At 41.3% G+C, this 15,416-nt stretch overlaps 1 protein-coding gene across 1 annotated transcript in view; it reads right to left on the bottom strand.

Annotated features, from left to right (window-relative positions):
- cdh7a (cadherin 7a) overlaps positions 1 to 9,265 on the bottom strand; it is an 85,935-nt gene extending 76,670 nt beyond the window's left edge. The window contains exons 1-2 of the mRNA XM_010788479.1: positions 9,086 to 9,265; positions 4,147 to 4,731 (exon numbers count right to left, since the gene is read on the bottom strand). Coding sequence (XP_010786781.1) covers positions 4,147 to 4,383 — 237 coding nt within the window. The 5' untranslated portion in view covers positions 4,384 to 4,731; positions 9,086 to 9,265. The remainder of the gene's footprint in view (positions 1 to 4,146; positions 4,732 to 9,085) is intronic.
- Positions 9,266 to 15,416: the final 6,151 nt, after the last annotated feature.

The following is a 15,416-nucleotide window of genomic DNA, read 5'->3' as shown; positions in this document are numbered from 1 at the left end:
ACCCCAGGCACAGTGCCAAGGCATAATAGGACATTTGGTTGTGAAATTCCAAATCTGACAGAAAGCATTAAAGCCAAGCAGGGTGCAGATGAAAAGGGAGCAGCCAGGCCAAAGTGATGACTTCTAATTTCCTACCAACTATATCATATTTCCCTTTGCTTGCAGCCAAATAAATGAACTAATTGTGCAGCGAGGGTGCCATTGTTTGGACACAGTTTCTATTGTTTTTCATTTGAGATACACACACATGTGACAAAAATCATTACTGTTAATGCAACTCTGGTGCTTTTGCCTATGATCTGTTAGAGCTTTAAAGCTGACTTCGTAGGTTTGGCTAAATGTGGCAAAAGAAAATCCATTAAGGGCATTCTGTTGACATGGCGGGACCTTCCATGTCGCTTACACTGAGTCACAAGGTCAGGGTGGCCCGCTCTGACTTTTTGAAGCAGCCGCCACCCTTGTGATACCAAAAGAACACACACTATGTGACAACCGTGATCTTGGGGAACAAATAATGTGACAGCTTCTCCAGCTCCCAGGCAGACGGCCCTGCCTGCGGGGAGTAAGTGAATCGGATTTTTCAGATTCCTTAAAGGGTTAGATTGAGCTTGGGCACGAGGTCAGATGAAAACATGTAGCCCAGTCTGTTGTTTTCACACGTGCCACTATAAACACACAAAAACATGAGTCATAACAAATCATAAATGTGCTCCCTTTTAGAAAAAGGATGGGCAAATGTGTGTATTCACTGGGGATAAGCATATCTCAACACATCTATGAATTAATAATCAGCATGTTCACGTCCCTGGGGATTTAATAACAAGAAAAGCAATCAAACATAAGGGAATGTAAAAGAAAAGAAACACTAGAAATCTACACTGGCCTTTCTTCTTTCGATAGTAAACACAGCACAAGGACACAACAAACGTTCACAGCAAAATACTCAGTCAGATAGAGTGGATAACTGGACACACACACATCATACAAGACTGGATTTGAAGATACTTTGGACAAGACACGACCTTTAGCTGAACTGCAGCAATGTCACAAATAAGCTCATTCTGATTTAGGTGCTTTCCTGCAGCCTCCCTCTGGCGAGAAACTCAAAGGGAGAACAACAGGACCGTCAAATGTATCCTAATTCCAGATGGAGACGCTAATCCAGTTCAGAGGCAGCGAGGAAATGGGCTTGTGAGAGCAGACCCTGCAAATACATGCAGATGAGAATGATTATCCTGCAGATGAGCGGAAAGATGAAAATTAATTTAATAATAAGACCAGAAAATTCTCCAAGATAACAGGGATCTGGAGAGCAATCCAAGACCCATCTGGCCTGCTTACACACTGGAGCCATCTTCCAGACGAGAGCTGTCCACTTAGAGGGTGGTGCTGAAAGCTTTGTGAACACCACACACAGGCAGTTTCAACATATAGAAGGGAATATGTTGTCGATATTATGAATGCGTATCAGTTAGAGATGTTAAGATTCACCGATTCGCATCGGTGCACCGGCATAAACGTTCAAGATGCGAGTGCACCGGTTGAAAGAGTGCACATCGGCTACAGTTTGGGTTGAACCGGGTTGAACTCGCGATGCATCAATTGCCTAGCGTCTTTGCATCGGTAAAAAACCGATTCATTCATATAAAATCCCCTCATCTTGTCAACGCTCAGCAGAGACGATCTTTGATATTTGCTTCGCCACTACGGAGGACGAGAGTCTCAGTTATCAACACACACGGAAGTTGAGGAGAAAGAGAAACACAGCGCACCGAAAAATACCTACAAATCAAACGTTTGGCAACACTTCGGATTGTTCAAGAAAGACGGTGTAATAGTCATTTGCTATATAGTTGACCGCAGGTCATGGAGAGTAATAAGGTATCCGTAGACCTTTGTATGAGGTATCTTTATTACTTAACAGGTCTACAGCCATGATACATAGATGCGGACTTGCATACACACAGTATCACTCCGCAGCCGCACCCCATCAGTAACGTCCTGATGGTATATGTGCGCGGCACTATTACTACAGACGGTCAACTTGAAAAATCACTCGCAAATTGTTAACGATGCCGAGCCGCTTTAAAGTACACAAGTAGTTCGAGGAACTTAGCGACGCACATAAAGAGGCGACATGGGGTCTGCGACTGAAAAGAGAAACCTGAAAGTGAGACATATGAGTTAAATCACTCAGTGAGGTGTTCTGTCAGAGAGAGGTGTTTAGCTTACAGCAGCCTGTGACGGCCAATAATAATTTAAATGTCTTCCTTAATGTAAACAATTATGAAATACCTGTTTGTGAAAGGTTATTTGTTTTCTTTATTGTTCAGATAGAAACCACTGCTTTCTGCTCACTGGTGAGTTAGCCTCTGAGTGTTAAGCACATCAGGCTGGCAGCTGTATGGGCATTGCTCTATGGTAGCTGTTATTTGCACATTGTTAATCATGAGCAATGCATCCTTACATTGTTTAACTGTGAGGTGTTATACAATTGTACTCTGGAGAGCTTTTAAAGGTAAAAAAATAAACGGCATGATGGGATGTGCAGTACCAAATATGTAAAGCACTTTTTTGTTAATGTACGATTTGCTGCATATAAGGAATAAAACAAAAATCCTCTGTCGTACCATATTGAAGTATCATTATTTTTGCATCGTGTTGAATCGTATCGTATCGCCCCGAATCGCATAATGTTGAATCAAATCGTATCGAACTGTATCGCAACAGGGGTGAATCGTATCGTATCGCATCGCCTGGTGTTTCAAATGTATCGTTAATGTATCGTATCGTGGCAACGTATCGAGATGCGCATCGCATCGGCCTCAGTGATGGAGATGCACATCCCTAGTATCAGTACATTGTATATATTGAGATTATTATCCGTGTATTTTACTTCATTATAGCCACTCAATCTGCTTTATAATTTAACAATAGGAAAATCTTACCTTGCCATACCACTTTTTTGTCAGCTATAGTAACTATTTACTTCTGTATTGGAGTGTAACTACTTTTATTTTCTCGATATTCAGAACTTATTTAAGTACATTTTACTTTATTTTATACCTACTTCATACATTTCGGACGGAAATAATGTACTTTTTTCTGTATAACATTTATTTGACATCTGTAATAATACGTTTTTGAATGTTAAGGTACCTGTGCCTGCATTTTACATGAGTATTTCCACTTTATGATACGTAATACTTCACCTTGACTACATCCCAAGGGGAATATTGTACTATTTACTCCCAAAAAATTGTGGTGGAATGTAAATATGTATGTTGGGTCAAGTTTTTGATATTTGGATGTACCTATATATGTATTTTCCTTGATTATTTCCATGTTATGCTACCTCAAACTTCTACTCCACAACATCTTACAGTGACATAATGCACTTTTTACTTCCTTACAAGTGGCAGCTTTGAGTTACTTTGCTGACTTACAATGAACAAAATGACCGGCTTATAAATAACAATAAAATGTCAAAATGGACAACAAATATCAATTCATACCAGCTCAACACTGAAATGCTGCTTCCATCCATCAGTTTTTACCGGAGGAAGTGAAAATAGCAGTGTTACTGAATCTCAGAAATGCATGATGAGTCACTTAGTAGGTACACCCTCAGTTAAACTATGCCATTTGTAAAGTTGGGAAGTTTTAAACCTATATATCTGCCAAAACATGCATTACTTTGATCCATCTGCTTGTACCTTGGCAGAACACCTACAGTACAAAGACACATTTGATATACCTTTTTCCTGGAGACTGATTACGATGCAAATTACCTTGTCACGTCGTACACAGGCCTTTTAACTGAAACTGCGGATTTTTTCGAGCACATAGTTCAGCCCGGGTAGGAATAAAATACCTTCCTACGCTGCGTTATGTCTTGTCATTTGTTTTACGCTTTATATAGGGCACTGGGATTATGTAGAACTCACTGCTGTGCCCCAGTTTCTGCAGGTCATTATGGTAAGAGGTTATTGATATGTGTATTAGTGTACAGACGCACTAAACCTGCTGCCAGATGTGCACAAATAGGATATGTGTGAATCGTATTTTATAAGCAGAGAATTTGTTCTTTTTAATATGCATGTAACACGACATTGTAAAGCAGTGATAACACGGTCAGTAGCTTACCTTGCCAACATAGAGTGGTTCATTTCCTGTGTACTCCTCCAAAACGAAGAACTGGTTCCATACCCAGCTGCGTTTGTGCCTGTGCAGGGCCTCCCAGGGGTCTGGATCAGAGTGTGGGGACTTCTCCAGATCCCCAGAGCTGGGATTCAGCCCCCAGCAGCCCCTCTCCCGCGAGGGAAACAGGAGTGCCAGGAGAGCCAGGGCTCTGCATATGCCCGAGCAACACCACCCCATCATCTGGATCCCCTCCAAAAAGCAGCGACGCCAGAAAAAAAAAAGAGCAAAAAAAAAAAGGGAAAAGAAAACAGACAGTACGGCGGAAATGTCAAAACCCCTCAAGGTTTTATCCACACAGTCCTGACCCTGTGTTTCACCAAAGAGCAAGAGCAGTCAGACCATGAAAAGAGCACATGGGTTGAAAAAGAGTCAAGCTCTGCATGGTGCTGTCTTGCTCTTCTTTTTTCCTGATTGGAGACGAAAAGTGGGGTAATTCCCTCCACTTAGGAGCCAGGGAGTTGACATTAAAGCTGGGTAACAGGGTCAGTGCGACCGGGCAGGCTTCAACACAGGCTGTATAATTGGCACCTATCAGAACAGAGAGAGAGGGAAGGGGGGAAAAAGGGAGAGACAGAGACACAGAGGAGAGAAGAGAGAAAGTACCGTCAGCAAAATTGCCTCTGTGACCGCAGTCACTTTAGGCAGCAAGTAATGTGCTTGCTGATGCAATGATAATGACGTTTTTCACCAATTCTGGAGAGATTGATCAAAAAGGAGTAGACAGTAAATCTTGCACATACAATCAACACAATATCCTTCACCCTCACACCTGGCAAAGATAAATGGGGGGAGGTCAAAATGTTAATAAAGGGAAGATGGAGGAGGAAATGACCCGCAAGGAGATTTCACAGAGAATGAAACAACAGCGGCCGCGTTGAATAACAATCACACGCCATTCAGCTGGCTCCCAATTATCTGGGCTTTACCTCACCAAGGTCATTATTGTGTCACATTTTCTTTGTATAAGAGCGTGGCATAATGGTGGCGGGGCTCGCCGCTCGCCACTCAACACTAACAAGCCACATGATCTGTGTGGCGAGCTCTCATCACCGAGATAAAAAATAAATCGGAGCTGTCAGCAGCACGATGGCCCGAGTGCTCCTGACCTCTACTCCCAGCAGTCTGTTTGCCGAACTGAGCAAATGCACGGGGGATCTGTCTCCCCGTCGTCGTCATGCCGATCCCCCAAGATGCCAGAACATGAAGACTTGTCAAAGTAAAGAAAAGCATCAGCGCCTGACAGATAATGTTCTTCGTGTCACAACACATCCAGGCAGGCCCGAGTAGTTGTGCAATTACATTAAACTTCATAATATCGCTGTTGTTATCTGCCTAATTTGAAATTCAGTAAATGTTTTGAAGGAGGAACATTAAAACACACACAAGACTTTGCTGGGAGATTTTTCGCAATATCTTGAAACTGACAGAAATGGCATTTAAACTTCAGGAGGTCTTCTGAAAGCAGGCGTTTAAACAACTCCGCCACACATATATTTATTTCCTCCCTGACCTCTCTTTCCCTCTCCTCTACACAGGAGTATTGGCAGGGCCCTGGATGAGGAAGGTAATTGCTTTGGCATAAAGTGACCTCTTTCTTCCCACACAGATTCTTGAGTTCTCCTTTTGCTTCCTCTCTGTTCCCCCTGGCTAAATAGAAACAGCACACTACACTTCCTGTGGAAGTCATTTGTTTTATTTTGCCATGGCAAAGTCATTATTTGGTGTTAATTATCAACCTAGGAATAAATAATAACAGCGTGCTTGTCACCTCTGCAGGCAGCTAGACGGGGTTTGTAAGCATCTAGCACCTTGGAAGTTTCTTTTTTTTTTTCTTTAAACATGTTTTTCTTCGACTTTATAGTCAAGTTACACAAAACACACAAACATCCACAAGGCAAGGCTTTATCCAAGAAGCCATACATCTGTAGAAACACCCTGAACCACTTTAATGGGGAATGGAATAGGCTGCAACACATGAACGTGCACACACATACAGAGTCACTGCCTGTGCATGACAATGTAGGTGGAAAGTGGAGCAGATCTGGCTGCAGGGTTGTGAAGGCAGGTTGCAGCGGTGGTATTGGGGGGGGTTGGGGGGGATGGGAGCAGGGTCAGTTTGAGCCAGGTGGCCAGGTTAATGCTTTCATTACGCCGAACAAACCCCGAGATGGGAGGCAGATACAGACAGGAGATAACACTAATGCTCTTTAGGGTGCAGCAGATATTGGCTTGTTATTAAATGAGCTTTGGCTGATTTGCTGTGTAGTGAATTTGTCGAGATTATTAAGCAATTCATGCTGCAGAGAAAATCAATCTTTTCAATTCATTTTTTATTGTTAATCATTTTAAAGATTAAAAGCACCCAACGCCAAATCTAGCTTGAAATTGGTAGTTATACTCGCAAACAAGCAGATGAATGTGTGTTTCATGGACATGTTTCCTTCTTCCTGTTATATGATTGACAGCAAGCGGAGTGTAATGCACTGCAGCTCTGATAGGAACACACTCGACTTGGGCAAAATGAAGTGACAATGAGGCAGAAAAAAAATTAAAAACTTGGGCAGAAAAAACAAATGCCGGCGTTGTGTCGTCTGTGATGGATTATCTCACTGGGTGGAAGTTGTTTTTGTACAGGACTGAAAGCCACTTCCTGATGTCTGCAAATATTATGAGTGAGAGTGGAGCTAAAAACCAAGAAAAAGCTGGAATAGGAGAATTGTGCAAAACAGAATAATTGCTTTAATATCAGATATCAATCAATTTTAAATGCATTCTAGCTTGTAATAATTCTGCTTTCAAGCAATGGCAATATTTTGGTGCCAAAATTATCTAAGAGCTGGTACTTTTTTTCTCATTATTTACCAATATTGAAATATCAGCATGAAATACAATCTACTGGTCAACTCAGCCGAGCCTTTTAAAGATAATGCTCAAAGTCCATGCTGGACTCCCTGTGGATAAACAGACTCTTTGTTGGGGCGAAAGTGTCAAAGCCATGAAGGGAAATTAAGTGAAAATGTGAGATAAAGCCGTGAATGTAAAGCCTCCCAGTCATCCCTCGGATCTGTTGCTCTTACACACAGTGTCCTAATCCCATTTGCCAGTCTCACAACAGGATTACCAGTGCTACAGCGCTCAGTAACCAATCACACGCTTCCTCTGATCCATATTCTCCTCAATCATTGAGTGTCTTCACTCGTGGGTCAGAACACACTACACAAAGGGCTCAGAACATAAGTTAATTATGGTTTCAGACACTTCATAAACGCTGTTTATGATTTCATTTCATCAAATAGTGAGACCTTTTTTGATGTGAGAAAAGAAAAAGGTAGCCTATGAGCAGTTTTGAAACAGATTTTTGTCCTGCACCGTCCCTCTTTGTTTGATTCTTTCGAGGAGAAAAAAGGGGGCAGAGGGTCAGCAACAGAGCGACAACAAGCTGCTGTTTCTTCAAGGACTCTGACTCTGAAGGCTGATTCGGGATCTTGAACCCTGTTGAAGGGCGGTCTCCTCAAATTCCTGATTGTTTGTCTCCAATTATTTTTGAATTCTTCTGGCATCCTAAGCTTGTATTTGAGACAAAATAATGCTGTTTATGTTTCACGTGCTGCATGGAAAGACACAATGTAACATATAGGCTAGCTTTTGTGTAATACATATGATGTATTAGCCTTTTTCATTCAATAACCCTTGAAAAGAGAATTTTACAATGTAGTATTATCCTTGAATCCAGAGTGGATAATTTAAAGTAAAAAAGGCTGAGCTGTGACACTGAAGGACTCCTATCTTGTGCAATTCATGCTTTTTATTTCATATTCCCATCATAAATAAGCAAAAACGAATCTGTTCAGAGAAAAAGCTAAATATGTGTAGGAATTATGATACTAAAAAGTCCTAAAACTGAGACTTTAAGTTCCCCACAGATGCACAGACACAATAACATCCCTCCATGTCCATATAGCCACAATAATATAAATTATGAATGCTGCTGATGGGTTGCAGAAAACTATATCATAATAAAATAGTGCACTCGCTTTGAGGACTACAGGCTTTCAGTTAAAAACCACTTGTTTTGTACACACAGAGCTCATATAAGTTAATGCCTTTTGCTTGAAAATAATACGCTTGTGCTGCAAAAAAACGTCATTATTATAAATCACATTATTGCATGTCCTTAAACAAGTGGAACATTGTTCAAATGTCTTCTTCTTATTCCCACTGCAGTTATTAAATGTCATGAATTCTGTTGAGACATATTTATTTTTATTTTAAAAACCCTAATTTGATTGAATGGAAGTTCATTTTTTCGCGTGCTTGCAGTTTTTTTAATTCCGCTCCACATTTATAAAATGAGATGCTGCAGTCGTGCACTCAGCGACTCTTCGCAGTGTAAATTAGCAGGGAGCCCCGTGCTCGGCTCCTCACGCGCACAGATGTGACCTGACTGCGTTGACCCTGCTGTTAAGTATCAATCATTGCGCATTTGCTGTCAACACCTGCACGATGCAGAAAAAAGTTCGCGGGGCGCACCTGTTCCCCGAATCGATAAGAGACAGTTTGTCCGATACAAAAAAACAACGCGCATCATTAATACAGATCGATTAAACATCCCTACAACTTCGGGGGTTAGGATGAAATAAAGAAGACAGAGGATGGTGGCAAATAAGGAACATGTTGGGAATCAGGCACACAGACAGTCAAATTCTCAGCGAGCGTCCGCAGCAGGAAACCCGTGTCCATGGAATACTAATTACAGAATAAGCGACGGGACAACAAATGCACTGAATACATAGTGATGCATTGTGGGGAATGTTAAATAAACTCTACAATTGATTAAAACTATCCTCAGTGCGCTTTAACATCTATTGGAATAATTACTCACCAGAAGAAGATAACTTCGCCGCGGCACAGATGGTGTCTGCTGCGAAAAGTTGTTTTGTTCACACCACGCACCAAACTGAGAAAAACAGCTCATGTGAAAATGAAGAGTTTGAAAGTTTTCATGATGAAATTAGTCCTGGTGGCAGAGCAGGGCTGCTGGAGATCGGCTACTGGATCGCGCGTAAATGCTCACCCTTGGCGGGGATGTGGCAAGTCTGATCCTTCTCTCTCTCTCTCCCTCCCTTTCTCCCTCTATCTCTCCCCTCTATCCTGCGCAGTGCTGCCTCTGTGCAGGGAACCCCAGCTGCAGGCTTTTGGGTATCTATCGCGGTCTTACATCGGCAACAGGGGACGCGCAGCAGCGAGGAGAGTCAGTGCGCGTATACGAGACAGGAAACGCTCCCATCTGAGCCAAATCCTCCCTGACTGGAGCGGAGGGAGCCTATCGAAATAGTTTGACCAAAATAAGTTGGCGGGGAGGGAGCCAGAGACACACGCAGCGTTTTGGCAGAGAGAATGAGAAGCCGAGTTTCCAAACCTGCCAGGTTTTTGGCAGCAGATGGCATGTGTACTGTTAAATGATTGCCTCGCTGGTGAGAAGAAAATCAATACTAAATTCTTGACACCTTCAACCAATGATAGGAAATGAACGCCTCTCTGGTTCACATTGAGAATTAATTAACTCCTCAATACAATAATTGCATGTTTGAGGAGCAAATTAAAGGGTCCCGTTTTTTTTAATTTGCATTGAACAATTCGTGCTTTCCAAATTGACTTTTTTTCCCTTTTTAACTGCACTTCTTCATCTCTATTTCTGTTTTTCATCCAATTAGCTGCGAACGGAGCCCCTGCAGTGGCAGAAGAAGCATGAGGCTGGGCTCTGTGAACTGCTGCACCTTTACGCTTACAGACCTTTGAAAGCAAAACCAGTATTATTTACCATTTTAATTAGGGACTGTAAACATTGCACAGGCGTCCCCAATTAATATCACGTGCATTTGCACAGCTTCTCTTCCCGGGCCTCATCAGAGTAAACAGTTTGAACTCTCATTTCTACATACATGTACATTGATTTGCAATATGTACACCTGTTCTCCCATGAGAAAACACTACATTCACTTTCAACACAGTCCTGATCATTAGCCATCCTCTGTGGGATTGTCCTGGTGCTAATAGCATTTTTTTGAAACAGAAAACATTTCAATTGTCACTTAGAGCACTGACCCAAACTAATAGAAAGCCTCTGTCTGTCATACCTGCAAAAGCAGTTAGCAAAAGTGAAAAAGGACACAGGGGACAATGGACATGTAGGCTAACAATGCAATGCTATATATCTAAAGGAATAAACATGGACTAAATAAGGAATCAACTTAAAGGGAGATGGAGTACAGAGTGTGGGGGTGTGATAATAGAGGGAAAGGTGAAAGGGAGGAGAAGAGGGAGGTGTATTGCAGGAGGGGGGGGCTGCAGTTCAGCCGTGAGAGTTATTTAATTGGAGAGTGACATTGGGAGCCGCTCGTCAGCTCTTCCCCATCAATCACCGGCGGTCAGGAGATGCCTGAGGTGATGTGGCCCCCCGTCCCATTCCCCACGGGGGCCCCCGGCATTTAACTGCCATGCCTCCATTACATCTCCCCCTGCCCTTACCCTACCCCGCATCAGGGTGCTCTGACCTCCACTCACCTGGCCAACTGTTATCGCCCCCCCGTGACAAACCGCCTGATGGGTCTTTTGTTCAGCGACTAACAAGAACAACAGTGGAGGGTTACTGCAGCAGCTTACACAGCGCTGATAAATATGACCTCCAAGGACGACGCCGTTTTTGCATATTTGCCACTCAGTATTTACATTTAGTATTTACATGCTGTTACGGCTCCGATACAATCAAATAAGCCAAAGTAATACTGACAGCCTATGATAATGTTTTCATAAATGTTTAATTTGATCAATTTAGCTACGACTTGGTATGGCTGAAGCTACACTTCTCCATTATGTGTTGTTCACCATATTAACTGATTGTATTGGCATTGCTTCTCTTCACTGGCATGTAAAGAAAAGCATGGAATAGAGTACCAGGGTTATAGTACATACAACATACAGCAGCAAGGCATAACTAAAACACAATAAAACCTTCGTCCAGAAATGTTGTTGTTTATTCAAATCACAATGATTTTAGCTTCATCTGTTTTAACCTTGTATTTAGGCTCTAGCTATATCATCATATACCCAGATGTTTTTACTAAATTGGCTGTTTATCCATTTGCCTAATTTAGCTGACAATTTATATTCATCCCAATCTGTTTTAAATGACAGGCTAACCCTAGCTAACATCTGCTGTTCGTCCATTATCTTTAGCTTTCTTTTAAGAATGTTTATAATATTATTTTACAGTTTATGTCCTACTTTTTGATAACTATTTCCACCTTTAATCCGTCATTTTAAGCTAACAATCCTAACTCTTCATTCTATACCTTAGGCCAATAAATGTAACACGTTCATCCATGACTTCAAGATAACTCTTTCAACCGATTATCCATTACTTTGAGCAATTTTAACAATATATCCAATACTCATTTAAGTGTCCTGCGATATTTGACATTACATTCAAGTAGAATTTGATACATTTTAGCTGTTTAAACAACTCTGCTCTCTTGCCATACTTCTCAAACACCTTCAATCACCACAGCAGTGCTCTGTGCTTCAGAATCTCTGAGCTACTCTGAAACCTTTCCATGTACCTGACAACTACACAAGTAACCCCCCTGGGTTACAAGCACCTCCAGTTGGATAGCACTGCTTGAACAGACATATAAATATGGATTAATACTCTTAATCGCAAGATAAGTAATGCTAATTCTTGATCAATTGCTGACCTTCTAAAAGACAATTGGCATTATAATTCCAGTAACTGCCTTTTACTGTCATTGGAAACAGATGATCGTAACATTGACTGTCCAATTCCAGCTGTAAACAAGGTATTGATTTCCCTGGTGGACTTTTAAACGAAAGCAAGTTGCTGTGCTCACAGCTAAAGAGCCGTCATAACATATGTTTTTTTAACAGCACTGCAGACACAAAGCACTACATGGACTGTGAGGCACAGCAATAAAGAGAACAATGTTGAACACAAACACGACTGCTGTCTTATTATGTAGATAAGAAAATCCAAATTACATTTGTAGTTTAATTATTTTTTAAGTTTATGAAAATACAATTCACTACCCTGCATCGGCCTTCTTGTTCTTTGGTGCCGGCGGAGCAATGATTCAAAGCAAGTGACCTTTTTCACACAGTGATCTTGACAGTGGGAACCTGATTTATCTTCAAACTGACTTCCATTTAGTGGTTGTTATGATTAATCTCTGACTCCTTCTCTTCCCCATAATTGCAAAGAGACATTTGGCACACTAAAATGCCCCCCTTAATTTTATTTTATTTAACTCTAATTCCTTTCGTTGATTGATTTTTCTTTCTGTCGAGCTGAGACACTTTCAGGGGGCAGTTATTTTTTGCTCGCAGCGGCTCAGTCAGTGTGGGTTTTGCATTTCACACAGTATGTGAACATGCATTACACTACACAGCGTTCATAAGGCTGCAGAGAGCCGAGGATCAGAGGCGCTGTGATGTTCAAGGGACAGTTGATGTCTGCCTGACTCCGCCACCACCACCAAAATACAAAAGACAAACTTATTTGCATGTGCTGCATCAAAACATTCTCCTCCTTCAGAAACGCAGGGATTTGGACTCATCATCCAGCAAGTATTGAGCGATTCAGTTTTCATCTTATGCTATGTAAGTGGGTCGAAAGATCAAGTGAACTAATGGATGACCTAATCACGGGGGATTGGATGTATCGATCCTCATGGTCATATTCTCATTGTCTGTCAGGCCACTGAGGCTGGAGGCGGATACCATTCCTCACTGGCTGAAACCACCATATTCAAGAAACCCTCATTGAGATTACACTAATTTAGCCCATACCTCTTCTGTTCCCCTGGGGGTTAAATAGATTACGGGGGAGGAATGGCAATCTTGCTGAGTTGCAGCTTAGAACTCGTCTTCCAGAGGTTTAAACTTGGAATAATTTAATGTAACAGGTTTTTATCGTCCCTACTCCCTTTTTAGGTATTTTATTTTTTTCCTCAGAAGGAGATGGGGCAGCACATTGTACGTCTCTGTGCACCCCCCCCACATATAAATTGTCTTAATCCTCATTGATATACAGTGTGTTGAAAATGTTGTCATGCTTGCAGATGCAATTTTGCACACAGGCAAAATTATGACTTGGCAGTTGGTGACACTGACTGCCAACACTGCAGAGACACTCATTCTTCAAGGACAATCTTCTGCATCTGTGCAAATAATCAATGTAACTGAAAGTTTATCATGAACTCGTGGCATTTCTTATATCCCGTCAGGTAATAACGCTTCAGGGAAATCCCACCCAGAAGTAAAGGGACATGCCGTCTTTCTCCTGAAGATCGAGAACCGTTAAAAAAACTAATAGGGAAATACTCAAGATAGATAACATACAAGTACAGAGGTCAGTCTAAGCAATTTCCCTCCAGACGCGTCACAGCAGGTTCTGAAAGAAAAACGTCTCACTGCAGACAGACATGTTCATTCACCTCACTTGGTGTCGACTGAGACGGCATCCTGATCCGAATCCTAATGACACAGCGACTTGCTAGCATTCAGTGGTCTGCGTGTCACAGAGCCGTGGCAGCTCAGGCTCTCAATTCACACTACACCAAATCTCTGCCAAATGGGAATAAAGCTGTCAAAAGAGATCCTCCCTGTCAACACAACCATATATATTATGCTGTGATACACTGCATTCAGCTTGTAGGAGTTCTGAAACCTTGGATTTGATTCATGCCTGGCATTCTTGTTTACAAAAAACAAAAAAGAGAACTAAACAAAGCTCCACTAAATAAAAAGTCATTTTTCTAAATGTTAGTTGAATGGGGTTTACATCATGGCAAATCCACAGACAATTACCATCCAATCACCTTTAGATATTTAGCCTGTTGTAACCAAATATCTCTCCTGTAAATTCAGGTTTTATCAACCATTAATTGCTGCTTTCGCCAACAAAGCTCTGTTAAACCAACTGTGTACCACAACAAATGGTAAATGAACAAAATCAGCACATAGCTAGGAATAAAGTCAAATTTAAGTGACCTATATTTCAGTGGCCATTGTCATAAAATGACACTTGTGAAACGCAGATAGGTTTGTAGTGTCAATTTGAACCACTATATCCCACATATCATGCACATGTCACTTTTAGTATTCAGCTTTCATGGAGGGCATCATGAAACGTTGATTCACAGCACTTGTTCCAATAGAGAACTAGTATCATTGTGCAAGAAGAGTAAAAGTTCTTGAATCCCTGAGAATAATCTAGACTAAACACTTGAACTGAGCTAGCCAACATGTAGCTAAATGGTATACCCTGCTTTTGTCTCATGCACAAGCCTATTCTCACTCATCTAATAGAAGTTGTACACTATTTAGCAATACAGTGTTAAAGGTATTCTATTATACATATTTTCAACAATATATTATAGGTCTCAGATATATACAAAACATGTCTCTGAAATACCAAACAGATCATTGTAGCATCCCATAATCCCCTCTGTTTCAGCCCTGTTTCAAAAGTGCTGATTCTCTGTTTTTTTTTACTTAAAATGAAAATAAGGAGCCCCTCCCCACGCCCCTCTGAGAGATATTTGGTTGAAAAGAACACAATGGTGCTCTAGGAGGAGATTCAGGTGAGAAGGTTTGGGAGAGATTGGTTGGTTGGTTGGTTATTGGCTAAAAAAAAAACGTCATGACATCACAAAGTGGCCAAAATCTGATCAGCTCATTTTCAGACAGGTTTTTATATAAATGGATCAGGACAAAAAGAGACGGGTCTTTATTCCTGAAACGTTCAGAATCTCTTTACACAGAGGGGACACATGTTTATGTACTGTATACAAGAGATGAAAAAGTTGTTTTTGCATAATAGGTGACCTTTAAAGTTAAGCAGAAGTGGGAGTTTATCGTGTACTGTTGTTTTCTGAAATTGGATGCTCTAACAATGCTAGCCAGCTAGCAACAGCATGGGAAAAGTTGCAAACTTTTGCTCATTGATATCATTGTGACCAGAGCTTCAGCTAATGGAGCATGCTATCCAATATGGGAGCTGTTCTGATCAAGGGAAGGGCATAAAGTAGTTTCTAATGCATTTGGAGATTTGTCCATGTCCAATTGGGATCAGAGTGTATAGGTCTAATAAAAAGAAAACAAATGAATTATTTGTATCAGTTGCACATGGTTAATCC

The sequence above is a fragment of the Notothenia coriiceps genome, unplaced genomic scaffold, assembly GCF_000735185.1.
Source record: "Notothenia coriiceps isolate Sejong01 unplaced genomic scaffold, NC01 NC01_scaffold00001364, whole genome shotgun sequence".
NCBI classification, from domain to species: domain Eukaryota; kingdom Metazoa; phylum Chordata; class Actinopteri; order Perciformes; family Nototheniidae; genus Notothenia; species Notothenia coriiceps.
Note: the sequence above shows the minus strand (reverse complement) of the source record. Positions and strands in the feature narration are given on the sequence as shown.